The following is a 24007-nucleotide window of genomic DNA, read 5'->3' on the forward strand; positions in this document are numbered from 1 at the left end:
ATTGCTAATGAAGAACAGACCTCTTCCTAGGCCATGGAAAGGAAGGTGCTTGCAAAGCAAAGGCAGGCAGGTGCATGCAAAGCTAATGCAGCTGTGGGTTTGGTTAGCAAAGGGAAGCATGTGCATGCTTCCAAAGCAAAGGCAGGTAGAGGCATGTAATGCAAAGGCAGTTGGGTGCTTGAGAAGCCGTATCAGGTAGAGCTGAAGATGCTTGAGCTGTGTGAGAGCTCTGAGAATGGGATGGAGAGCTCATGGCCAAGAAGAAGCCTGCGGTCCTGGCTGCCCGGGGAGAGGGTGAGATTGCTAAAGGGAGGGAGGATTCGTTGAGTTGTCTGAGGGGTCTAGAAAGGGAGCTGAAAGGTTTGGGGCTCCCTTGCTGTGCTCTGCCCAGGCTGTGACAGTGCTGGAGTTTGTTTTGGAGTCACTCTGAAAACAAAATGAGGCAAGGGGGTTTCAGTGCAGTCTGAAGCCCTGCAACTCTGCTGTCGGGGCTGCAGCCCAGGGTAGTGCCCTGTCCCCACAGCTGCTGACCACGTTCTTTCCTTCTCTGCAGTGACCACGGCCAGCCCCACGAAGACGCTTCACGTCATGTCAGACACCCAGCTGTCTGCTGCACAGACCATGTCTGTGAGGGGTGAGGCTACCTCAGTCCCTCTCAAACTGCCAGGCATCCAACCTTCCTGCTCCGCCAGCTCTCCTGCTAGCCCTGCCACCATTGCTACCTCCCCATGTTGTGTTGTGTCATGGTGATCTGTGGTGCTGGGGCAGGCCTGAGCTCCCCTCCCTGACAGCAGGCCCGTTTCTGAAATCCCTGCTCATTTCCTCATCCTGCTGGCTCATTCTATTTACAGGTTTGTGTCCTTTACTTTTCTTGGGTAATTTAGGACTGGTTTAAAGCAGCTGTATTTGCTATTGCCTTTGTCTGCAGTTACCCTTGTGGATCATGGTGATGGGATACCCTTTTGGGTTAGGTTTAAAGGTCAAGAGTTACCTTTTTATGGAAGGGGAAATGGTGGAATGGCCATTCCTAGAGGTGTTCAAGGAGTGTTTAGGTGTTGTACTGAGGGACACAATTTAGTGGGAAATGTTGGTGACAGGGGGACAGTTGGACTGGGTGATCTTAGATGTTGTTTCTCACTGGAGATCCCTGCCTACCTGAGTCCTTCTGAAGGTAAGCAGCTCCTTGCCTTGATTTCTGTGCCCACGGCTGTTGCCTTTGAGCAAATCCTCCCTTGCTGCAGCCTTGGACCTTGCTCTTCTGCTGTTGTGGCTGTGCTTTCCATCGCGCCTGGCCTCATTGGGCTCAACCCTGCTGACGGGTAGATGTGTTGGTTTGGTTGGGGTGGTTGCAGTAGCTAATGGCAAAACCATTTCCTGAATGCAACTAAAGAGATAAGTGAGAAAACAAGAGAGTCTCGAGAGGAAAGAGTGACTGATGGCAGTGCTGTCCTGGAAGCTACAGTGGAACCAATAGAGAGGCCCATAGTGGCTGTTGGTGTCAGTAGAGCGATACGAGTCTGTGTGTAAATGGTGGTTCATAGAGCTGTGTCAATTCCTTGGAGAGGCCTAGCATTGTGGAGGTGCTTGTACTGACAGTTGTTTGACTCAGGAATGAAGTGTGTTTCCCAGTCCGTGATAACCTGATAGCGCTATGTTTGCTCGTGCAGCTGTGCTCTGTGCATTGTAGAGCTGTCAGACAGATGTGGGTTCATTTGCCACTCTCTCAGCAGGAATGAGACTAGTAATACTTTCTGTAAGTGCATTTCAGTTGAAAAAATGATTTTGTTTTGGCTGTAGAAATGCTGTATTTGAGGGATTTTGGTGGACGTGGGCTAACAGGACAAGGATTCTATTGGCAACTGCTTCCTGTGACATGTAAAGGCTATACTTTGTTTTAGGGATGGAGCATGGGATTTGATTGACTCTTACTGAGAAAGGGGAAGTGGAAAGCCTCTGTGGGTAAGAACGTTTTGTGAGCTGTAGTTTGGGTACCTTCATCTAAGTAGGACTGCATGAAAGGGTGCGTGTGATGGAGGAGAGGGGAAAGTGCCTTGTGTGGACTGTAAGAAAGGCATAATGTTACAGAGTGGAAAGACAAATTTAAGAAACTCTGCTTGAAAACTTGAAGGTAGTGGCTGGCTGTGCTAAAATCTTCTTCCAAAGAGTTGCTCTTCAAGTATTTCCTGCTTTCTCTCTGCGAGAAACTGATGCCAGTGGCCTTCCACTGCAGCGTGGCCATGCGGAAGGGCTGGGGAACAAGACAGAGCTAGAGAAGGCACCAAAGAGAGCTACAGGTACACAGCAGGCACCTGGACTTGATGCACTGTCTTTCTGCCCAGGCTTTCTGTTTGTTCATTCCTAGGACAGTTGTCTGCAGTTTGCATACCAGCTTTCTCCCAAGCCCTGGCTGCACAAAAATGCAAGCAATCAGAGGAAGAGAAGGAAAAAGCAGAAGAGTGGGCTTCTGAGAAAAGAGCTGAGGGGGAGCATGAGGAGCTTGAGGCAGTGTTTCAGAAAAGTAGTGCTTTCACTTAGGATTGTCTGAGATTTCCTTGCCCTGGGTTATGACTGTGTGGAGCTATTGGTTTCTTGGTTCCTGTGTATCCGTTGGTACACAGATTAGTGTGTGGAAAAGACAGCTGAGAGTGCAGGACATGGCAATGTATTTCTCCTGGCCAAATGTGCTGAAGTACTGGAAGGATTGTGAGAAAGACCAGAGAGAATTCAAGCTGGACATGAGGAAGTATTACTTTTTGGAAAGGGTGGTCAGGCACTGGAATGGATGCCCAGGGAGGTGGTGGAGTCACCGACCCTGGGGGTGTTGAAAGAAAGACTGGATGTTGTGTTGAGGGACATGGTTTAGTGGGAGCTGTTGGTAAGAGGTGAACGGTTGGACTGGATGAGCTTTGAGGTCTTTTCCAACCTTGGTGATTCTATGATTCTATGATTCTGTGAAAGAGAAGAGAACCTGGATTTCTCTTGCACAACAAGTCTGTATCAGTTCTGTCTCCTTTCACTGAGCTGAACGCACGGTGTGTGTGAAGCCTTCTGATGGGAAACCCATGGTCCCCACAAAGTGGGCGCAGAAGCAAAATGAAGCTGAGATGCATCTGTGTGCTGAGTCCTACTGCTACTGCGGAAAAAGCAGCTTTGGTAAGAATAGTGGTGAAGGTAGGAGAGGGTAGGGAAGGTTTAGACTGCTCTTAGAGGCAAGGTGGAAGTTTCAAATGTTCTGCAGGTTCAGCACGCTCCTACTGCTTTGGTGTGCCGCACCTGCCTGTCCTGTCAGCACTACGTCAGGCTTTTTTTCCTTTGTAAGGTAGGAAAACCAATTTCTGGCTAGGAGAAGAAGAAATGCAACAATCTTCCCTGCATTGCTCCTTGGGTAATGGGTGCTGATGAGCAGTCCTTGTATTAGAATAATGTATTGTCATTTGATCTTTCTGTCTTTGCACTCTTTTACCAACTGGGGTGTTGATGCAGCTGCACGTATCTCCTGTTTTGTCCTTCTGCTTTGTGTAAAAGAAATGTACAGTATGCAATCTCTGTGTGAAGTTTTCTTAAAGTATTTTACTTTATTTGCCACTAGGAAGCAATGGCTTGGAAGTGACAGCGGTGTCACCCAGCAGCCCACACAGTGACCTGATGTCTCATTGCTTGGGTCTGTTAAAAACCACCCTGATGAGAAAAGAACGTTTGCATGGATTCTGTGCTGACTGTGTCTGAGGAGCGGTGTGGACATGGCATGGCAGGGAGAAGGCAGTTCCCTTCTGATGGGAAAATGCCCGAGGAATGTTGACATCCCATGTGTTGGTACCCCATGCCCGCTCCATGCCCGTGCCCCACGCACTTCTGAACGGGCAGCTCAGCTTTTGTCATTCAGCCACCTGTGGCAGAGCAGACCAGGCTTTCTGCAGGCGTAGGCAATCATCCCATCACTTTCTGCCTTATAAGGAGTAGAAAACCTTTTCATTTTGGAGTCCTACTTACTGGAGCTTAACCATCTCCAGTGAAGCAGATGTCATTTTTCTTGTATCCTTCAATTCTGAGTCCATATTCTCTCAAAAGCAAAAGAGTTTGGAGGTAACCACGAACAGTTAAGTGGGCGATTTCAGTATTTATTTCTGATCGTGACAATTACTTCAGTTTAGAGGTCACAATCGATGTACTGTGCCTGTTTTAATTCTGACCAAGGTTGTAGTTGTAGCTGACTTCCCAAGGCTGCAATACGTGGTGGTGACACAGCCGTGGGCTTCTGCATTGGCATTAATCCCACGTTTCCTTTCTGTGCCTTGCAGGTCAGCTTGTGCTGGAAGTGGACGGCATCAGAATGTGAGTGAAGGTCAGTGCAGGAGCAGCTGTTGATGGGGGGGAGGAAGTCCAGGCTAACGGACTCTGCAGCATCTCCCAGTACAGTACCAGAGGAGGCAAGAATGATGTCAGGGGGCTCCCCAGCAGGAAAGTGGCTCATCCAAATGCTTGCTGACAGTTTGAAAGCCCAAACCCTTCCAGCCTCCACCCTGTAGGCAGCTCCGAGGCAGCATCTCCTTTGTCCGACTGTGCAGCACCTGAGCAAGAGGGTGACCTGAGCTGGCTGCACAAGAGTCATCTTAACTTCTTTGTTATTTTACTTCAGATAACCCCATTGGGTGACCCTGCTGTTGGTTTCTTAAAATTTGGATGTAGGAGATGACCTTTACTTATGATAGGGGCCCAGAAGTGCTGTGGGCACTCTCAGAGGTCACAACGGTTGCTAAGGTGGGAGCGTTTGTCCCACAGCTGGTGAGCAGAGCTGGTGCTGCACGCAGAGACTGGGCTCTGGGCCTTTCTTGAGAGACATCACCCCGTGAGAGCACCGGAAGCACTGCTGTGGCGTGTGCGTGAGCTGGGCACAGCTCAGGTTGAGCAGGCCGAGCCGGTGAACTGGGTTTGGTGCTGGGTGGCTGCTGGGAGGTGTCTCAGCAGAAAAGCTGGGCTGGGTGGGCCTGCTGTGTCAGCCCTTGTCCCAGCTGGTGGTGAGAGTGGGGGGAGGCTGATGGGTGCTGCCCACTGTCCCTGCTGCTCTTACCGTGTGGTACAGCAGTGCTGTGGCGTGTGAGCTGGGAGGGACAAGGACAGCCATTGAGCCTGGCTAAGGCAGAGCTGAGGTTTGTGGAACACGTGGGTCATGCCAGTGTAGCTACTGCGGCTGCAGTAGGAGTGGAAGACAAAGGGAGTTTTCTCCATGACAGCAACACCAGCCATTTGCTTCAAGGTGTATAACTATTGAGGAGATGGCACTTGCTGTCAGAAATCATGGCAGCTGTACAGAATCTAGATGTATTCTGGGGATGGTTCTTGTAACCAGCTGATTTCGAGACACTGTCATACTTGAGAGTCTAAAGTGCATGATAGAAGAAAGCTGGGAAAATGCTTCTCCTCGCTGTTTTTCACTTGCAGATTCTTTCTTTACAGATCCTTTCCAAAAGGAGATTTTCGGGATTGAGGCAGTTGAAGAAAGAGTGAAGCCAGAGGGCAGTCCCGGTGGAGAGGACCTCAGGAACTGAGCTTCCCTACCACTGTCTCAGCAAGGAGACAGACGCAGTTCCCATTCCTGCTCTGCACGTGGAAAGGTATGGCTGGGTTTCTTTGTTTGGGTTTTCTTCCTTTCTCTCACTTTGAAGGGGAAAAGTTGGAGCAGGGGAAGCCTTACTGGCCCTTTGTTACTTGCGTAACTGGTTGGACTCTGCATGTGCTGCAACAGGACAGCAGAGCCAGGCTCCTTAACCTGCTGGGGCAGGGTGGGAGCCGAGAGTGCCTCTTTTCTTTGCTTAGCTTTTTAGTCGTTATTGTCATATATTTATTCTTTCCTTTGAGAAATTTGGGATGACAGTTTCTTTTTTTTTTTTTACTGTCTTTGAATCAGTTGTTTTGCCATGCTATTGCAATCTATGTCTTGGCTTTTTCAATGCTATTCCTTTGCTTTGCCACCTAGTTTTTTTTGGGCTTTTTCCCATTTCCATTTTCATTTTCTTTACTGCCCCGTTTCACTATGCCTTATTGTTACTTTTTTTCCTTTTTATTTATTCTTTTCCATTCCCCCTTTTTTCAAATCAGTTTTCATGGCATTACATTGAGTTTCTCTTCTTTAATACCTTATATTTTTTTCTCCTCCTCCCACATACCTTGCCTTTCCTTACCTGACGTTAGCCCTCTGGTTCTTCATTCCTACATCCTGGCTGTCCCTGCCTCTTTCCTCGGCGTAAAGACTGGAGTAGTCTGTCCACATCCCCATTGGAAGAAGAACTTCAGAAGATCCTAGGCCCAGTGAGAAACACAGTGAGCAACACGATCTTCACTGATGGTCAGAGGGCTTCATTAATTAAGTAGTGATGGAGGGGAAGTGGGACTGAAGGAGGAGGGCTGAAGCAGATCCAAGTGAGGGGCAATTGGCTGTGATAAGGGAGGGGGTAAAAGGAGAGTGACCTGGAGACATCGTGCCCATGGAGGTGGAAGAGAGGGTGAAGGGTTTGGCAGGAACTGGAAGGAGGAATTGGGAGAGAGCAGAGGGAGGGTATTGGGGCTGCTTGGCAGCATGGGGTGCTCCGTCCTTTAGGATTTTGGAGGAGGCAGCACAGAGGAGATGGAGAGATCCACGGGTGCAGGACGTGGGGTGCGGGGCACAGAGCTGGGGACCCCTCCCAGCACCTAGGGGTGGCCTCTGCCAGGCAGGGACAGATGTGAGCGGTTCCTGCTGAGCGTGGGGACAAGGACGCAGACACACAGAGCGTGGCTTTGCTGAGGGCTTTGTTGATCACTGGAGGATGTCAGCGATCATCAGGGTCTTCCTTCTTCTTCAGAGGACTCCGTTGGTCAGCAGAGGATGTCGGAAGCTGTCACTAACCGTGGAGAAGCCTTGTCCCTGCAGGGTTTGTGCCCCAGGACTTTGGGCAGGAGGAGGGCTGGCAGCAACCCAGGGCAGGATGTGGGTCCCCTGGGGACAGCAGCCACAGCCCCTGTCCCACCTCCTCAGTGACGCTGGGAGTCATTGTCAGACGCCCTCAGTGTCCCTGTTCCAGTGCCACGCTTATTGTAATGGACTTCATCCTTATGTCCATTCTAAAGATTTGTCCCTTGCTTTTTGCAGCCCCCCTTGAGATAGTGAAGGCCGCCCTTAGGAGGTCTTCTCTTCTGCTGGCTGCCAAATTCGATGAGTATCATGAAGTGCTTCGTAAGGACAAAGCAGTGGAACATCTTTATCCTCAAGAGAATAGTTTTTAAAAGTCAGATGGCCTCTGCTATAGAAGCAGATGTCAAATGTGGCTTTTCTCCATTGAAAACTGATGCCTGGCAACTTGGAGACTAACATATATGTGTATAGAGATTTTTTTTCCCTTTTAATTTTAATAGTAAACTGAGTCTATACTTTTAATTCATGATGAAATGCTAAAAATGTGTACTCTTGATTTCTGCCAGTGCTTGGCTGACGGGGTTTTTGGCCGTTCTGTGGCATGGAATGCAACCAGCATGGAAGCGTCGTTGTGGATTCTGAGTAAGATTTCTCACCCTCTGCTCGTGATGGGTAAGAGTTCATCGCTTTTCATGCTTGTTTCTCTTTTCTAATTGTTCTTACGATGCCTTATAGGATGAGACATATTTTGTTAAAATGACATCTAAGGTTTAAATTCTCATCCACAGTTCAGTGCAGCTGGGGATGTTAAGTATAAAACTGAGCAGACAGGAGAAAAAGCGCATATGAATAGATAGAGGGCATTAACCAAATCTGTAAGTAACCTTCTGTGCCAGAATGCAGTTCTGGCATTTCTTAGCAGTGTGAAGTTTGGTCGGGAAGTCACGTGCTGTAGTTTCAGGGAGCAGCACCTCCTTGTGATGTATTGTGTGGGGAACCTGCGAGGTTCTGTTGGGAAAGTATTGCCATGCTTGGGATTCCCGGAAATAAGTATGTTTTTGTCCATGCTGGCATCTGTACAGCGCCTGAAAATAGTAAGCAGAACTGAAGCGCTTCCATATCAAATAATTGAATTGGTTTGGCTGACTGAAGCAGTCAGCTCTGCTGAAGCCAGTGGCATCAGATGGGACATGTATTCAGGTGAGCTTCGCAAAAGTTATTGGCTACACATTTTGCTGTACAGTGGGGAGCAGAAAAGCACTTGAAGATTCAGCTTTCACACTGCGCTGTGCAGCTCTTCAGCCTGTCACCTGAACTGCGGGCTGTATGCAGTGCTGCAATTGCTGCTAGGATTTAAGCACATCTCCTGATCTTGATCTCCTCTTTGTCACTTTCTCTCTTTTTTAGCAAGTCTGGAGGAAGCTGAGAGTACCAACCTTTTGTGTTTTCCGCTATGAATGTCACTCATCTTCAAGATTTTCCTTTCAGCTTGGTTAAATAGCGTTCCACCAGGCTCATTTGCTTGCTGTATGTTCCAGATTTGCATCCTGAATGTGGAAATGATTTATGAATTTCTCACATACTTTATCTTACACTAGATTAGTTGTAGATTTTTTTTACATAAGTGAAGACTAAGTCCATATAAATGGTGGTTGATGCTCTGCTCTGCTATTTATTCCGAGTCCTCCTCATGCAATGGAACGTGTTTAAGTGCATGGGGCCAGATGATATCCATCCCAGGGTTCTGAAAGAGATGTGGTTGCCGAGCCGCTCTCCATCACATTTGAAAAATCATGGCTGTCTGGTGAAGTCCCCGGTGACTGAAAAAGGGAAATGTTTTTATAGAATCCCATTTTTAAGGAAGGGAGAAAGGAAGACCCAGGGAAGTGCAGGCTGGTGAGCCTCACCTCTGTGCCTGGGAAGATCATGGAGCAGATCCTCCTAGAAGCTATGTTAAGGCACATACAAGACAAAGAGGTGATTGGAGACAGCCAGCATGGCTTCACCAGGGGCAGATCGTGCCTGACCAATCTGGTGGCCGTTTAGGTGGAGTGAGGGTATGTTCACCCCTGTACTTCCTGGCCTGTGGCAGGATGCAACAGGACCACTCCAGAACCACACGAGATGGTTTTGTAGCTGGGGTCTTAGTTGCCTTGGGTAGGTTGAGAAAGGGGAGGAGTGCAGTTGGCGCACATGTATGAAGTGAGAATGAATAACGGGTGAAGCGACACCTTAAAAATCGGCCTTTTTGGTGTGGACCCCACCCTGCTGTGTGACACGGGCTCTGAGATCCGTGCCTCTGCTTGTGACATCACTGGAAGTTCCGAGTGCTGTAGGCGTGGGGAGAGGAGTTAGCAGTGCAGTGGCCATCTGCACGCGTCCCTCCTCCTGTTGCCCTTTGGCTCTTGTGCAGCCGATAGGTGCTCGGAGAGTGACCGCCAGTAAAGAAGGATCTGTTATCCTCTAGTCGGTACCCGACTGTGGGAGAACAGAGGGAGCTGAAAGATGTTCGTCCCTTGGACTGTTCCCGTCTGGATCTGGTACCCAGTGGGTATTCTGTTGGTGCTGTCAAGCGCTGACGGTTTTGGTCGGGGTTTGTGTTTGGAGGGAGTTAGAAGTAGATGTTTTGGGTTTTTTTTTTTTGCAGCTTAAGCTTTGTTCCCCAAGTCCAAGCCCTGTGGTTCCCACTGGGGAAGCAGTGTGAGGGAGGTGAAGCCCTAAGCAGAAAGGCGGCGGTGCCTGGAGCTCTCCGTCACATCTGTGCCCATCTCAGCAGCTGTGGTGCTGTCTCTGTGCACCTGGAGGACGTGGTGCAGAGCTCCAAGCCTGGTGTTGGTGGCACGCAGTGTGCAGTGGTCGTTCCCCTTGTCACGGAAGAGAAACCTTGCTGTTTCCAGCATGATCTAACAGGCTCCGTTGAGCCAGTCATGCCAGGACTTCCAGCCCTGAGGTGGATGAACTCCCCTGCCCCCTCCTTTGGGTCCCATGTTGTGTCGTTTCTGGCACAATCAATGTAGATATCAGAGTTGGAAGGTGTCCTTTGGAAGGGTTTAGTTAGAAAAGCACTCTGTGCCTGGGTGTTTGGCATCCTGAGAAAATGACTTGGTAGGTGGAGAACAGCATTGCACTCTGCGCTGCTCTCCTCCCATGCGCAGGAATCACAGCTCTCAGCAGCATGGCTCTGCTGGATAGCACGTTACTGACAGTAAGGCGAGTCTCCTTCTTTGTGGCTCATCTGTCTCTCGGTGTTGCAGGACCCGTCTGGTGCAGGCAATCCGGTGCCGCCCCCAGCGCCCGGTGTGCAGTGGAACAGCGTCCTGCATCCTTCCGTCAACCAGTCAGGCTTTGTGCAAGACCCAGGTATGTGAGTTGGGTTTGGAGCTCATGGTACAAATCTGTTTGTGAAGCTGGGTGCGTAACTGGGAAGTGCCCGGCCTGATGACGTGCATTCTGTGCTGAGATAGCACCTGGAGGCTGTGCCAGCGCTGTTTGCTGCAAGCGTTCCGGCGCCTGGCACCACGTTTGACTGTTGCCAGTCCTTTGGCCTCTGAGTGTTCGATGCAGGCCAGTAGTTGGGCTTGTAAGATGTTTCCTCTGGCTTTGGCAAGACTTTCCTATGACTGCTGGTTTTCCAAGCTCCGTGACCTTAAGCTTCCCAACGAGGGGTGGCTGTGACGCTGTTGGGTCTCATTTCCCTGTGTGACGGTAAGGGAAAATGAGCGCAGAGTTTCAGCCTTGGTGGCTGAAGGCATGTTCCTTGGGTGAAAGAGGAAATGGAATCTGTTATCTTAGCGGGTAATGCTGGCACCCTACTAGCAACAACTGCAAAATGTGGCTGGGATGGTGCTGGAAGGGTTCTGTCAGTGGGCCCTGTGGGCCGTTGTTACTAAAGACATGTGTGTCCAGTGGCACCTCTGGGTCCTTCACTCACTGCCTGCTCCTCTCCCTGGGTGACCAGGTTACTTGCAGAGGAATGCTCAGATGCCGCAGCACAGCTCTTCCCAGTCCGGCTCAGCCTTATTTCTCCATCTGCCTTCTGGAGGACAGATGCATGCTGCAGTGGGGCCATATCAGCAGAACTGCACGGGAAGCCACAGACCCCAGGCCGGGCAGCACAGCCCTCAAGGTGAGGCATGGGCAGCTTCTCAAGGGGGAACCGCATGCAGCGAATGGGAAAGGCCTCTGTCGGAGGCAACGTCTTGTCTTTGGAGAAAGCATTTGGATTTGATTCTTCTTCACTTCTTGCACAGGCAATGCAAAACAGTCCACTCCTCGTGAGCTGGAACAACCTGTGCTCTGTGTATTATGCTGGGAGTCATGAACGACGTTGCTCTCAGGGCTGGCTGTACTTTCAACTGTTGCATCTCTCCTTCTCACTTAGGAAGATACAGGCAGCACCTCCAGTGTGTCAAAGAGCCATTTCGCTACGCAGGGAAAGGAAATCACACGTTCTATGTTTTGGAAAGGGTTTAGAGGCTTTTTTACATCCTGTGCTGTACTGTATAGCTCAGTGTGGTTGGCTGAAGTTTGGGAGAGTGCCAGACAGCTTTAGACTTGGTGTTGTTCCTTAGCTGTGTCAAAGCGCACATTACGTGGCTCCTATCCAGGCGCTTTGACTTTTAGCACAAGTCCTAAGTCTCTCTCTCTTCTCCGTGAGTGACCTTTAAGTGTCTGCTGACAGGAGGTCTGCATGGCGGTTCATGAACGAACCAGTTGAACGATGCCGTCTTCCCCTCTTGCCACCCCTCTAGGAGCTTATCCCGTGTGGCCCAACTGCAGCGCTCTGCCCGGTGCCAACTTCTGCAGCGCAGGACTGGGAGGAAGCATGAACCCGGCGGCAGCAGGGAGCCAGTTGCGTGGCAGCGTTCCTCCTCAGCTGGGGGCAGGGATGCGCCCCCCAGCAGGTGGCATGGCTCACAGAGCACAAGGAGCAGCCGCCGTGTGTGCTGCTGCCAGCGCCATCCAGAACTGGTGAGGCTCGAACATTCCCTTGGTCTCAACGTATCAATCCATTCCCTCTGTCGTAGCTGGCTTTGAAAGCCATGGCTGCAGTAGCCCAAAGCTGGGGTGACAGTCAACGTACACTTCCTTAAAGATTTGCCTTCTGGAAGGCTTTTTCCTCTCCCTTCACTGGTAACAGAAGAGGCCCAAACACCAATGGAAGCATCTTTATTTGGAGTGAACGCCTGTTTTTTCCTTGCCTTCTCCAGGCCACCCGGTTATCCCAGTATGAACCAAGGGGGAATGCTGGGCACTGGACCTCCTTACGGACAGGGAACTAACAGCATGGCTGGTGTGATCAACCGCCAGGGCCCACCTTATCCCATGGGTGGGAACATGGCTAACGGCTCTGCAGGTAAGGCTGGGCTGAGTGCTGGGCTTTGAAGACTTCACGGCATGGATTGAAAAGCAACGTCACAAATTCCTGTGACTTCCTAGGGGTGGCAGCAAGTCCTGAAGTGATGGATCTGGCAGATATCAAATTAACTCCTGCAACTAAAAGAAGAAAGAGAGGAGAAGAGACCCAAAAAGCAGAACTCCAGTCAAAGGTAAAACTTCTGTTTGTTTGTTCGTTTGTAAATGACACAGTGTATGTATCTAGTAGTGAGTGCAGCACCTGAGAGAAACCCAATGTGACTTGCCCTCTACTGCGAGCAGAGCTGCCATTAGCGTGGCTGTTTGCGCAGGATGTGATCTTGCTGCTCCGTGTGAGCACAGTGTTACATCAGCAGCGCGGCCAGTGAGTGGGATATCGTCTGTTGGGATGTTTTCTCTTCTGGAGAGTGGCATATGCTGGCATCTCCTGCCAGGTGTGAGCAGCCAGGATGCAGCACTGTCCTCCCCATCCCTCTGCAGAGCTCGGTTTGTCCCCAAGTCAACGCTGGGCCAGCCTTGCCATTATTAGTTGGAGGGAATGGACCGGACCAGATGCTCCTGGTGGGTCAGTCGGTCTCTCCAAGTCTCCAAATGCAGTCCATAGCTAATGAGACTGTTGCTCGAATCAGACGTGGTCTCAGAAAAGTAGAGACTGCCAAAATCTACGTCGTGCTGCAGCCCTGGGGAATGCCATGTGCAGCTGGCTGAGGCGTTTCCTGAAGTACGGAGCAAATGAGGCCACAGGAGGTCTCTCAAAGAGGTGGCTCTGCAATGTCTCCATGAGGTTTTCTTGGTGAAAGCTTTTCCTTTTTAGAAATGCATGTTCTGCGAGTAGCAGCTGGTTCCCTGGTACCTTTGTTGAGTTGTAGTTGTCTTTTAAACTGACATGGACCTGATCTGAGACAAGTGTGGGTCTAGCAGAAAGCTGATCTGAATATGACAGCAGAACCTTGAAGTCTGACTGCTCTTTGAAGCCATCTGGGACGTGATCCAGGTGTTTTTGTGCTCCTCAGTCCTGATGTGTTTCCTTCCATCAGTCCAGTTCCTCTGCTATGGCCAGCAAGATCACTGAACCCTGTGAACTGGGTGGTGAGCCCGAGAGGAAGTGTCCTCTGGCGCTGAGCGTTTCTCCCCATTGAGTCTGTGTTGCCCGTTTCTGGCTCGATGACCTCATGTTGCCGATGGCTTTACTTTCCATCTAGAGTCCCAGGCGACCAATGGACAGCAGCTGCACCCCACCTGCCAAGCGGCTCAAAGCGGGGATGCACAGCGTCCCATGCAGCGCCGGGCAGGGGCAGCCGCAGCAGCAGCCCAGAGCTCTGGAGAATCACACCGCTCCCAGCAAATCTGCATCCCCGCAGCCAGGGAGGGGAAAGAAGCAGGCAGGACCGCCCATCCCTGCTGCGCGTGTGGCACCAGCAGCGGAACGGCCTGCCAGGAAGCGACGGGCCGTCTCCTTCCCTCCGGGATCGGTGGAAGCTGCCAAGCCGGTGTTACAGAAAAGGAGGCGGCTGACAGCAGCAGATGTTGGTAAGAGGAAACTCCTGCTTTTCTGCCTGTGCCCATCGAGAGGCTGGGTGTTGCCATCCCCCTTTGGTACAGTGCTGCCAATTGGAAGGGCTCTGCCACCTCTGCAAGAGGTCTCCTTTGCCAAGTTAGTTGGGACGTTCTGTCGTTCTGTGATAACGCAAGGGTGAAGGGACCCAGAAGGACTGGGTATAACGTTTGTGTTGGGCACTGTCTGTGTGGAGACTGCTTTTGCATGGAGTCTGTGCAATGCCTTAAGCAGGCTGTGCTCTTTGTCAGGCAAAAAAGCAGTATCCAGTCCCTCCTTTTTGGTTTTGAAGTCCAGGGTCTGGAAGTATGACGTGTTTGTGTTGCAGGAGCTCCTGCAGCCTGGAGGGTGATGATGTCTCTGAAGTCTGGGCTGCTCGCTGAAAGCACGTGGGCCTTAGACACCATAACTGTCCTGCTCCACGATGACAGCAGCGTCGCGTCCTTTGACCTCAGGCAGGTGGGTGCAGATGCTCAGCACCAAGTGCTCGCTGACCCGTGGATTTCCATGTGGTTGGTGTGCAAGCGCGTGATCTCTCCTCTCTGGTGGGACGTGTCGCCTCTAACGCAGAAAGGGAACCATTTTGGGGAGACCAAGAGGGGCTTTGCAGCAGAGCGCTCTGAAGGGCTGAAGGCTGCTCACCTCTCCTGGTGCAACAGCTCTGTCTTTTCGCACGGGTCAGCGTGCAGCGTGGCTTGGGTGCCTCTAGAAGGGGCAGCCTGTCTCCATGATTTGCCTCGTGCCTGCAAGGCTGCTGTAAAAACTGTTCCACTATACTTTAGAGGCTGCTCTGCTTAGCATTGCCTCTCTCCTGAGCGTTACTCAGAGAGGAGACAAAAACCGAGAGCATGCATGTTTACACAGGTACGAGCAGGCTGGATCCTGACATTCAGGGACCCTTGTTTCTGTTCCGAGTGGACAGAAAGCTCTCTTTTGCAAAGAGCTTATTGCCAGAATGAAAAGATTCCATTAATAAGCAGCTCCTCAAGATCTCTGCCCTTTATGCAGTGGTTGTCCAATTGCTCATAGCGACCTCAGTTATTTTGTGGTCACTGATCCATCTTTCCTTCCTTCCCCTCCCGTTTTTCTCCTCCCCCATAGCTGCCAGGCCTGCTGGAAGTCCTGGTGGAGTATTTCCGGCGCTGCCTGATCGAGGTCTTTGGAATCCTGGAGGAGTACGAGGTGGGTATTTGCCCAGGACAAAGATCACTCTGTGGGTTGGAGAGCGCCCACCTGCTCTGGCAGCTTGGCGGCGGAGATACCACTGAGCACATCCAGACCCACTTTGAGAGCAAGAGAGAGCACTCCACGGCTGAGAGCAATGGAAATGCTCGGGAAGGGCAGGCTCCTCCATCTGACAGCTCCTCAGCAATTCTGGAGGATGAGCCTCGCAGCAGAGACGAGGCACCGCTCTGCCTCACCCACGACTGGCAGGACTCTGTGGCGAAGCGCTGCATCTGTGTCTCCAACATCATCAGGAGCTTGTCGTTTGTGCCGGGCAATGACGCCGAGATGTGCAAACACGCTGGGCTGCTGCTCATCCTGGGGAAACTGCTGCTCTTACACCATGAGCACCCAGAGCGCAAGCAGGCAGCCCTGAGCTCGGAGAGAGAGGAGCTCGAGCAGGACCAGGGGCTGAGCTGCGGCCAGGAGGAGTGGTGGCGGGACTGCCTGCAGGAACTGCGTGAGAACACACTGGTGACGCTGGCCAACATTTCTGGCCAGCTGGACCTGTCCCCTCTCCCAGAAAGCCTCTGCTTGCCTGTCGTGGACGGACTCCTCCACTGGGCAGTGTGTCCATCAGCAGAGGCCCAGGACCCTTTTCCAGCGCTGGGGTCGAATGCCGTCCTCTCCCCTCGGAGCCTGGCTTTGGAAACGCTCAGCAAACTGAGCACCCGGGACACCAACGTGGATTTGATCCTCGCGGCTCCCCCCACCAGCCGCTTGGAGATGCTGTACAGCACCCTGCTGCGTTTCCTCTGTGACAGAGAGAGCCCAGTGTGCCGAGAGATGGCGGTGATCCTACTGGCCGCCTTGGCACAGGGGGACAGCCTGGCAGCGAGGGCGATTGCCTCGCAGGAGAGGAGCGTCAGCGACTTGCTGGGCTTCTTGGAGGATGGCCTGGCCGCCGCACGGTGCCAGCAGAGCCAGGCCGGCCCGGTGCCCGAGCAGAACGCGCCCTGCGAGCCGCCGAGCGTGGACATGATGCGCCGAGCGGCTCGGGCGCTGCTCGCCCTGGCTGAGGTGGGCGAGAGCCGCTCGCAGTTCACGCTGCACGAGTCGCGGCTGTTGGACATCTCCGTGTCACCTGCGCTGGATTCCTTGGTCTCCCAGGTTATCTGCGACGTGCTGTTCTTCATTGCCCGGCCCTGACAGTTGCGGGGTGCAGCTCACCCTGTGAGCACGCGTGAGCGGAGAACTGAGAAGCCGACAGTTGCCCTTTATTTATGCACAGCCACCTCAGGAATCTGCTGCCTGCCCTGCGCTGTCCTGCTTCTCTCTTGGAGGATGATGTCCCCATTTCCTTTCCCCTTCTCCTTCAAATTTCTTCAAATTTGTCCCAAATCCCTCATTAAAAGACACAAAATTCTTTCTACACCGAGGACTTTCAAATTTTATTTTAGCCAAAGTTACTGTCTTCTACTGTGCGTGTGGGGAGAACAACTTGTCCCCCTTTCCCCACCCCTTTCTAGCATGACGAGTCACCGCGCTGATGACCTGCAGAGCAAGATGCAGGTATTTGATCTCTTGTCAGGCATCCCTCCCTGGGGGATGCTGTACAGGGTTCTGCCTTTTAAGTCATTGCTGCCTCAGCACCACTCAGCTTGCAGTGTCGTTTTCCTGCTTTTGTTTCCTTTCTAATTGAGGTGTGAGAAAGCCCTAGGACTTCCAGCCGAAGTTACAGATGCAGACACACAACTGTGATTTTTCAGCAATGACTTCTGCACTGGGAACCCAGAGCAACTGGGGAGGGAACAAAGGGGGATACTGAGGGCAGCCCAGGGGCCCCCAGAGCCAGTTGGACAGGGACCGAGGGGACATGGGGGCACAGAACCACCAGGGAGGGTACAATGGGGGGACGCTGGGTGCACCAAAACCACCAAGGGCCAGCAGAACACAGGAGTAATGCGGGGCCCCAAAAGAGTGGGACTACGGGGGCATCCCATTGAGTTTAGGGGCTCCTAGAGGTCCTGACTTTGGGGAGAGGTGATGGTCTTGGTGGTGGGAGGGTTAGGACGTCTCTCATTGGGGCTGGGGACTCTGGGGACTTCAGGATCTCCTATATGATTTGTTGGAGGGGGTCTTACTGGTCTTGGGAGGACTGGGGAGTCCCATTGTGGCTGGGGGTCCCGTTGGGTTGTGGGGCTCTCTGGGCTCCTGTTTTAATGGGGAGAGTCCTAATAAGGGCTGGGAGGGTGTGTGCAGTCCCAGGGGTCCTGTCTTTCTTCCAGGGGCTTTATTATATTTGGGAAGAAATGGGGAGTCCCGTTGAGGCTGGAGTTCCCACTGGCACTGAGGGATTTTGGAGGGGTTGAGAGGTCCTGGGGCAGCGTGAGGGGACTCCATTGGGGTTGGGGTCCCTGGGTTTGCAGTCACCCCCCAGAGGCCTGCAGCCTGGAGGTCTGGCTCCACCCCTTTCATCTTGCCCCCCTGGCAGCCCCTCGAGACACCTCAGTGTCCCCTCAGTGATTCCAGGAGCCCCTGCTCTGTGGCAGGATGAAACAGCACCGCTCCAGAACCACGCTAGGTTCTGTGGCCAGGGGGCTGGGGGTGAACCCTGTCACCTCCCTGCAGGGTCTGGGAGTCTCCAATCTCCTGCCATTTCAGGAGGGGACATGGTGGCATCAAGGGGAGATGTGGTGATGCGTGCAGGAGGTGACGGGTTCAGGGTCACGATGGCCTTGGAGATACTAGGACCCCCACGGGGAGCCCAGAATCCCCTTGTGGGGTCATGGTGGCTTTGGGCATCCCAGAACTAACAACGAGGATTCCAGGAGCTCTGCCATGGGGACACTGGGACCCCTTGGTGTGCTTGAGGTGGCTTTGGGGATACCAGAAACCATCACGGGGTCACTGGGAAGCAACATGGAAGGCACACAGCAGAAGTGACATAGAGGGGGGCGTGGAAGGGACACACAGGGAGGTGATACGTAGGGACACAGAGAGGAACAGGGGGACAGACATGAGCAGGGGACACGGGAGGGGATGCATGAGGATCCTGCTGACACATTGAGGAGAAACTGACATGGAGCCAGAACCTCGTCACGTGATAACATTTTTATTAAACAAAACCATCTTTGTAAAACAAAACTCTCTTCCCGTTTTCACTGGCCACCTCCGCCACCTCCTCCCCCAAACCCCAGGATGTCCTCAGCACGTCCCCAGCACGCCCCCAGTGCTGACCTCCATTTTGTCCCTGACATTCCCAGCCAATGTTTGGGAAGTGGTACGAACTTCTGGACACCAGAACGAGCTATCATGGAAATTATAGGGGCTCAAACAAACCTGAGTTTTTCTGTATGGTTTCCCATAAGAGATTGCTTTAAAAAACAAGCAACTGTGAAATCTACCACATCCATGCGCTGTGCAGGGTGGAGCGAAGGAGGCGCAGGAGCAGCCAGAGGGTCGGCAGTGGTAGTTCTGGTGGTGCGACAGCAGGCAGCAGCAAAGGCCGGCCCTGCAGCTCGGAGAGCTGCCCGAGGGATGGCAGCAGCCCCCACAGTGGGTCGGGGGGGTCCAGGCAGCAGCCCGTGCTTCCTCGCTGACCTCCTGCTGTACTGTGGGAAGTCGGGGAGCTGGGCGATGAAGCAAGGAGGGGCAGGGCTGCTGGAGACATCAGGGCTTTGTGGCTCCGTGGCACTGATCCATGCAATGAGTTGTTCTCTTTCCTGGCTGTCTACTTCCCCCAGCAGCTCGTCCTGAAGCAGGTCACCCTTCAGGTATTTCTCTCTGACTTTGGAACCATCTTGGTTCTCCTGGGGATCCTCGAGAGCACCTGCCACGTCTGAAACAGCCAGAGCATCCCCCCAAACGGCGACAGCTGCCTTGCTGCACCCACTCTGTGCAGACACCCACCCGCCAGCTCTGCGTCCTCAAACTCACCGCTGATCCAGGTGAGCAGCTCCTCAATGTCCACGATACCATCCAACACATCTGAGCTGGTCACCACTGCTAGAAATGAGTCACCGGTTCAATTTTACTTACACAAAAACACATGCTGGAGAAGCAGAGCTCAAGCATTCTCGTTGGACATCTGAACTCTTACCCATCATGAGCAGAGGGTGAGAAATCTTACTCAGAATCCACAACAACAAACGATGCTTCCATGCTGGTTGCATTCCATGCCACAGAATGGTCAAAAACTCCGTCAGCCAAGCACTGGCAGAAAACAAAAGTACACATTTTTAGCATTTCATCACGAATTAAAAGTATAGACTCAGTTTACTATTAAAATTAAAAGGGAAAAAAAATCTCTATACACATATATGTTAGTCTCCAAGTTGCCAGGCATCAGTTTTCAATGGAGAAAAGCCACATTTGACATCTGCTTCTATAGCAGAGTCCATCTGGCTTTTAAAAGTTATTCTGTTGAGGATAAAGACGTGAATATGGACTAGAACCTCCTCTCGCTCTCAGAATAGGAGCGACTTGGTGCCATCTCTTTGAAGAGGGGCGATGGGGACTCTCCCAAGACCCCTTGGTTCTGACAGATGTGGTGGCCACGTTCCTCAGAGCCCTGGCACCCCGAGATCCTCATTTTCCAATGCAGTGCTCTCTTCCAGTGACACACAGAGCAGAGCAAAGCCCACGATTTTGCTGCATGTGAAAGTTGTAGCTAAGTGGGAGGCCGGAGAGGAGACTTTTTCCTTCCAACTCACTCTCCTTTAGATCCCTGGTGGGAATAGAAGGGGTTTTTGGGAGGTGCTGGGAGCAAGACACTGCAGCCAGGCGACTTGTAGGGAAGGGATAAAGAGAAGCAGAGAAATGGCTGCCTGCCCTCAGCATTCTGACCTGAAATCCTCCCCAGGGTATGCATCCAGGAGAAGAACTGTCCTGTTTTTTGAGAAGTTTCTCTTGTACAGAAAATCATTGGCTGTTGGACCACAGGGAAAGAGATGGAAGAAAATGCAAGAAAGGTCTTGTACCAGGTCAGGTGTAGATTATCCTGATATTACAAGTAGAATAGGAGGGAATATCACAACTGTTTCCAAGCAGCTATTATCACATCGCCCACCCCAATTGCTCATTACTGTGACTTGTAGTGGACTTTCCAAGTCACAGTCTGAACCAATACATGAGCACGAGTGCCTGGGCACGAGAGCACGAGGAGCTGGGCTTGTTCAGTCTGAAGAAGAGAATACTCTGGGGAAACCTGATGTGGCCTTCCAGTAATTAAATGGGAACTTATAAGCAGGAGGGAAGGGTGGTGCTATAAAGACTATAAACTATAAAGACTAGAATGTCTTGAACCTCAACAAAATAATTTCAAAAGTCAGATGGACTATGTTACAGAAGCTTGTTACATGAGAGCAAATCTGACTGCAGGAAAATCAAAACCCTTTCATGGTGACTTTGGTAAGTAACGTGCAGAAAACACAACAGGCATAATGTGTCCTGATTAAAAAACAAAACAAACAGAAAAGGACAGGTGCCTGTGTCAGATGTCCATGGCTGCAGAGGATCTTCCAGAAGAAGGAGGCAGCAGAACCTTATGCTCACACTGCAGTACAGGAGCAGAAAACTACCGGGAATCTCTGGGTTCCTCCCGGGAAGGCAAAACTGCACAGAGATGCACCAGCTGGGTTTGGCAGTGCCCTCCCACCCTCAGATTTCCTGCACACAGCTTCACGCCGCTCCCCTTCACCCTGTCCTACCTCAGAGACCCAAGGAGCACTGATTTGCCCAGGGAGGTGGTGGAATCACCGACCCTGGGGGTGTTCAAGGAAAGGCTGGATGTTGTGTTGAGGGACATGGTTTAGTAGGAGCTATTGGGAATAGGTGAACGGATGGACTGGGTGATCTTTTAGGTCTTTTCCAACCTTGGTGATTCTATGATTCTATGATTCTATGATTTGGTACAAAGCACAGCAGTGTCGTGTTAAAATGCAAGTTGTGTTTTCATTGTCAGGGGTATTACAGCCCAAAGCTTGGAGCACTGCCTCCAAAAACCGTGCCAGGATGGCAGCTTGGTGCTCCGAAGCTGCATAGGTTCTACTCTGGACCAGTAGTGGTGCAGCAGCTCATGGAATGCTACAGGACAAATCAGGCCACGCGCTCTTTGTCGATCTCTAATTGTGGCTGTTTTTTATTGACTACAATAAAATGCCAAGTTGGGTGCCGAGTTGGCAGCACTCGGAACGCTGCCCTGTAACGCCATGCGCTGCAGCGCTGCCTGCTGATGCTCCTCCTCTCAATCGTTCAGCTGCAGCTTCTGCATCATCTCCACCAGGCTGTTCATGGCGGAGCACTGGAAAGAAACAAGGCAAGTTAGAGATAGGACAGGAACAATCTGGGGAGATCTCCCTAAGCAAGTATGATCAGTACACTTGCAGAACGGCCCCATGCAGCACAGCCCGTTCCTGCCATTCAGGTCACTGGCGTTACTTCCCACAGCAGCTGCCTATGCTAAGATTCATGCTCTGCTGGGGGAACGAGGTTTGCAAGGTCGCAGTGCCCAACATGGCAAGGCTCTTTGTCACGGCAAAACCCTCCGGCCGTTACCAACGGTGTCCTTCTGAAGGCAGAGGAAGGCACCCAAGCTCCCCTGGGCAGCTCTCACTGACAGCGTGATTTCCTCAGACACACAGCGGGGTGTTTTTCTGTGACATCGCTGCCCTCAGGACATCACAGCATCTTTCACGGCTGTCAGACAGAGGCACTGAGAGCAACAAGAGCCGTGTCTGCGCTCACCAAGGACTCACCTCTGCATGTGCAGCTGCAGCTCTGAGGGAAGCCTTCTTCAGTTGCCCTCTCCTCTCTTTTTGTTGTCGTCTTCTTGCTATAAAGCAAGAATAAAAATGAATTCATTCTGTCAGCAGCAGAACTGTGTAAACAGGGTACCGCAAAAGCAGAAGGCAGAAAAAAGACGGGAAATTTGAGCAGGAAGCTTCTCAGTGAATGACATTTCCAGGGGGACAAACAGAAGATCACCATGCAGTTAAAGAGACGGGGTTACATACTGTGGCACCTCACTGCCTTGGGACTTTGGAGGCTTCAACTCTTTTCCCCTCTGCAGAGAAGGAAAAAGCAAAGCAAACCCTGTGCAGCCTCAGTGTGCTTGATAAGGGCAGCACCTGCCCTGCAGGGCGGTAGCACAGCACCTGCTTACCTCTCAGCTTGGAGCTCCGTGCTGCAGCAGGCCCAGGCTGTGCTGCTGGAGCCGGCACGCTGCCTCCGCTCTCAGCCCTCGCTCTTTTGCAGGCAGGCAGCTGCGCTGCTGTTTGCTGCTCTTCTTCCAAGCCCTTGCGTTTACCTCCAGCCAGGGACTTGGAGACAGAGCGGGGGCACGCGGCAGGGGCAGGTCTTCCCCCTGAGCTGGGACCTGCTGATGGAGGAAGCCCTCCAGCCTGGAGACGAGCTCTCTCTGAAAGGACCTCCTGCACCGCTTTCGCGTAGATCTTTCCATTGGGCTCAGCACCTCTGTCTGTTATCATCAAGAGAAGAGAAGCAAGGAGATATGAGAGTCCAATAGTACATTCAGTCTGCAAAATGGGCCACAATACTAGGAAATCTGATCTCGAGTGTACACAGTATGGAATCTTAGCACGTTGGGTTGAGATTACAAAATAGGACAGGAAGGTAATAGTAGATCCCAGGGATTAATACCTCAAGCAACACACAGCAACGTCAGTCCCAGAAAGAACAGACAGAGAGCCTAGCTAGAAAGACAGTGCACCAAACCAAGGTGCCTGCTGTGTGTCCGTACCTCTCTTGGGTGCTGTGCCACACTCGGTGCTTCTGCCTTGCCTTTCTGCAAGGCTGCGCTTGGCTGGAAGGCTGCTTGCATCAGCTTCTGACAGAAAGGAAACAAAGACATGAAGAGCATCTCTTTGGACAAACATTTTAGCACTGCCAGCCACAGACTTCTGCTCCTCAAGCATCGTTTCTTTCCACTGCTACAGCATTGTGCCACTTCTGCAGTCAGCACAGATCTGCAGTGCCTTTCCTCTCTCCTCCATCACACACAGCCCTGCATGCAGCTCTACTTATAGGCAGCACCCACACCACAGCTCGCAGGAGCTTCTTACCTGGGGAGGCTTTCCGTTTCCCCCCGTGCCCAGCACCATCCCACAGACGCGCAGGCTCCGTCCCTGCAACAACAGATCCAGTGTGATTGCACAGACACCAGGAGCAGCACTGTCCTGTTAGCCCACACCCACCCCCAAAACCAAAAGACGCTGTTCTACAGCCAGAGCAGAAACTGATGTTCAGACTGCAGTGTGCTTACACAAAGCATTACTGCCCTCATCCCTGTCAGATGGCAGCAGAGGAATCCCGGACTGCCTGACAGCTCTGCATTTTGCAGAGCAAAGCTGCATCAGCAAACAAAATGCTACCAGGTGCAAAAGTTGAGGCAGGTATTTTTTGGCCCTAAAAGGAATGCACTCAGCTCTGAGCACCACCACTTATACACAGACTTCTGTCTCGCTGCTGCCATCAGCTGTTGCTGTCGGCCTCTCTAATGCTTCCATCGTGGTTACTGGACATCGTTACAGCACTGCAGCTGCTCAGAAGTGATACCTAGCATGCATTCCTCCATCCTTCACAACAGAGGACTGCAGAAACTCACTTTTGCGTGGCAGTGAGGACGGCCCGTCCCCATCGCGTCCCTCTGTGCGCTGCGAGGCGCCGTTGGATCTCTGGCAGCCTGCTGGCTGCTGCCTCCAAACGCGGCGAACCGTGCTGCGCTGCTTCTGAGGAGAGAAAGAAGAAACGTTGGAGGAAACGGGCAGCCAAGGTTTGTACAGAGCTTCCCGGTCGTGCCAGAGATGGGATAGCAGAGTGCTGAGATGTTCTTTATCACTAAGGGAAAATACGGCCTGAGCCATGCCCATGCCATCAGCCCGGGCTGTCAGCAGCGAGCGCAGAATGCAACTGGTTACTGAGGTCCCAAAGGACCTGCAGGGCTCCCCCTGCTCCAGCCATTCCCTTAAACGTGAGAAAAAGGAAGAAGAAGCAAGCCAAGG

The 24007-nt window shown here is 52.0% G+C and overlaps 3 protein-coding genes across 3 annotated transcripts; 1 reads left to right on the plus strand and 2 right to left on the minus strand.

Annotated features, from left to right (window-relative positions):
* The first annotated feature begins 9082 nt into the window (after window positions 1-9082).
* LOC128091814 (AT-rich interactive domain-containing protein 1A-like) lies at window positions 9083-16416 on the plus strand. Its single transcript, XM_052705162.1, has 10 exons — window positions 9083-9108; window positions 9357-9429; window positions 10144-10249; window positions 10848-11015; window positions 11641-11860; window positions 12100-12245; window positions 12329-12438; window positions 13468-13795; window positions 14149-14279; window positions 14922-16416. The coding sequence occupies exons 1-10, from the start codon at window positions 9083-9085 to the stop codon at window positions 16191-16193; spliced, it is 2580 nt and encodes an 859-aa protein (XP_052561122.1). The 3' UTR covers window positions 16194-16416.
* A 1662-nt stretch (window positions 16417-18078) lies between these two features.
* On the minus strand, window positions 18079-20716 carry LOC128091803 (uncharacterized). Its single transcript, XM_052705156.1, has 4 exons — window positions 20696-20716; window positions 19087-19199; window positions 18924-18992; window positions 18079-18825 (listed from the first exon to the last, which is right to left on the minus strand). Exons 2-4 carry the CDS (start codon window positions 19157-19159, stop codon window positions 18317-18319), a joined length of 651 nt encoding a protein of 216 aa, XP_052561116.1. The 5' UTR covers window positions 19160-19199; window positions 20696-20716; the 3' UTR covers window positions 18079-18316.
* Window positions 20717-21161: 445 nt separating this feature from the next.
* On the minus strand, window positions 21162-22936 carry LOC128091804 (zinc finger CCCH domain-containing protein 11A-like). The gene is made up of 4 exons (XM_052705157.1): window positions 22747-22936; window positions 22150-22464; window positions 21743-21819; window positions 21162-21288 (listed from the first exon to the last, which is right to left on the minus strand). The coding sequence occupies exons 1-4, from the start codon at window positions 22919-22921 to the stop codon at window positions 21232-21234; spliced, it is 624 nt and encodes a 207-aa protein (XP_052561117.1). The 5' UTR covers window positions 22922-22936; the 3' UTR covers window positions 21162-21231.
* Between the last annotated feature and the right edge of the window lie 1071 nt (window positions 22937-24007).

Source organism: Tympanuchus pallidicinctus, unplaced genomic scaffold (genome assembly GCF_026119805.1).
Source record: "Tympanuchus pallidicinctus isolate F22 unplaced genomic scaffold, pur_lepc_1.0 scaffold52, whole genome shotgun sequence".
Lineage (NCBI taxonomy): Eukaryota > Metazoa > Chordata > Aves > Galliformes > Phasianidae > Tympanuchus > Tympanuchus pallidicinctus.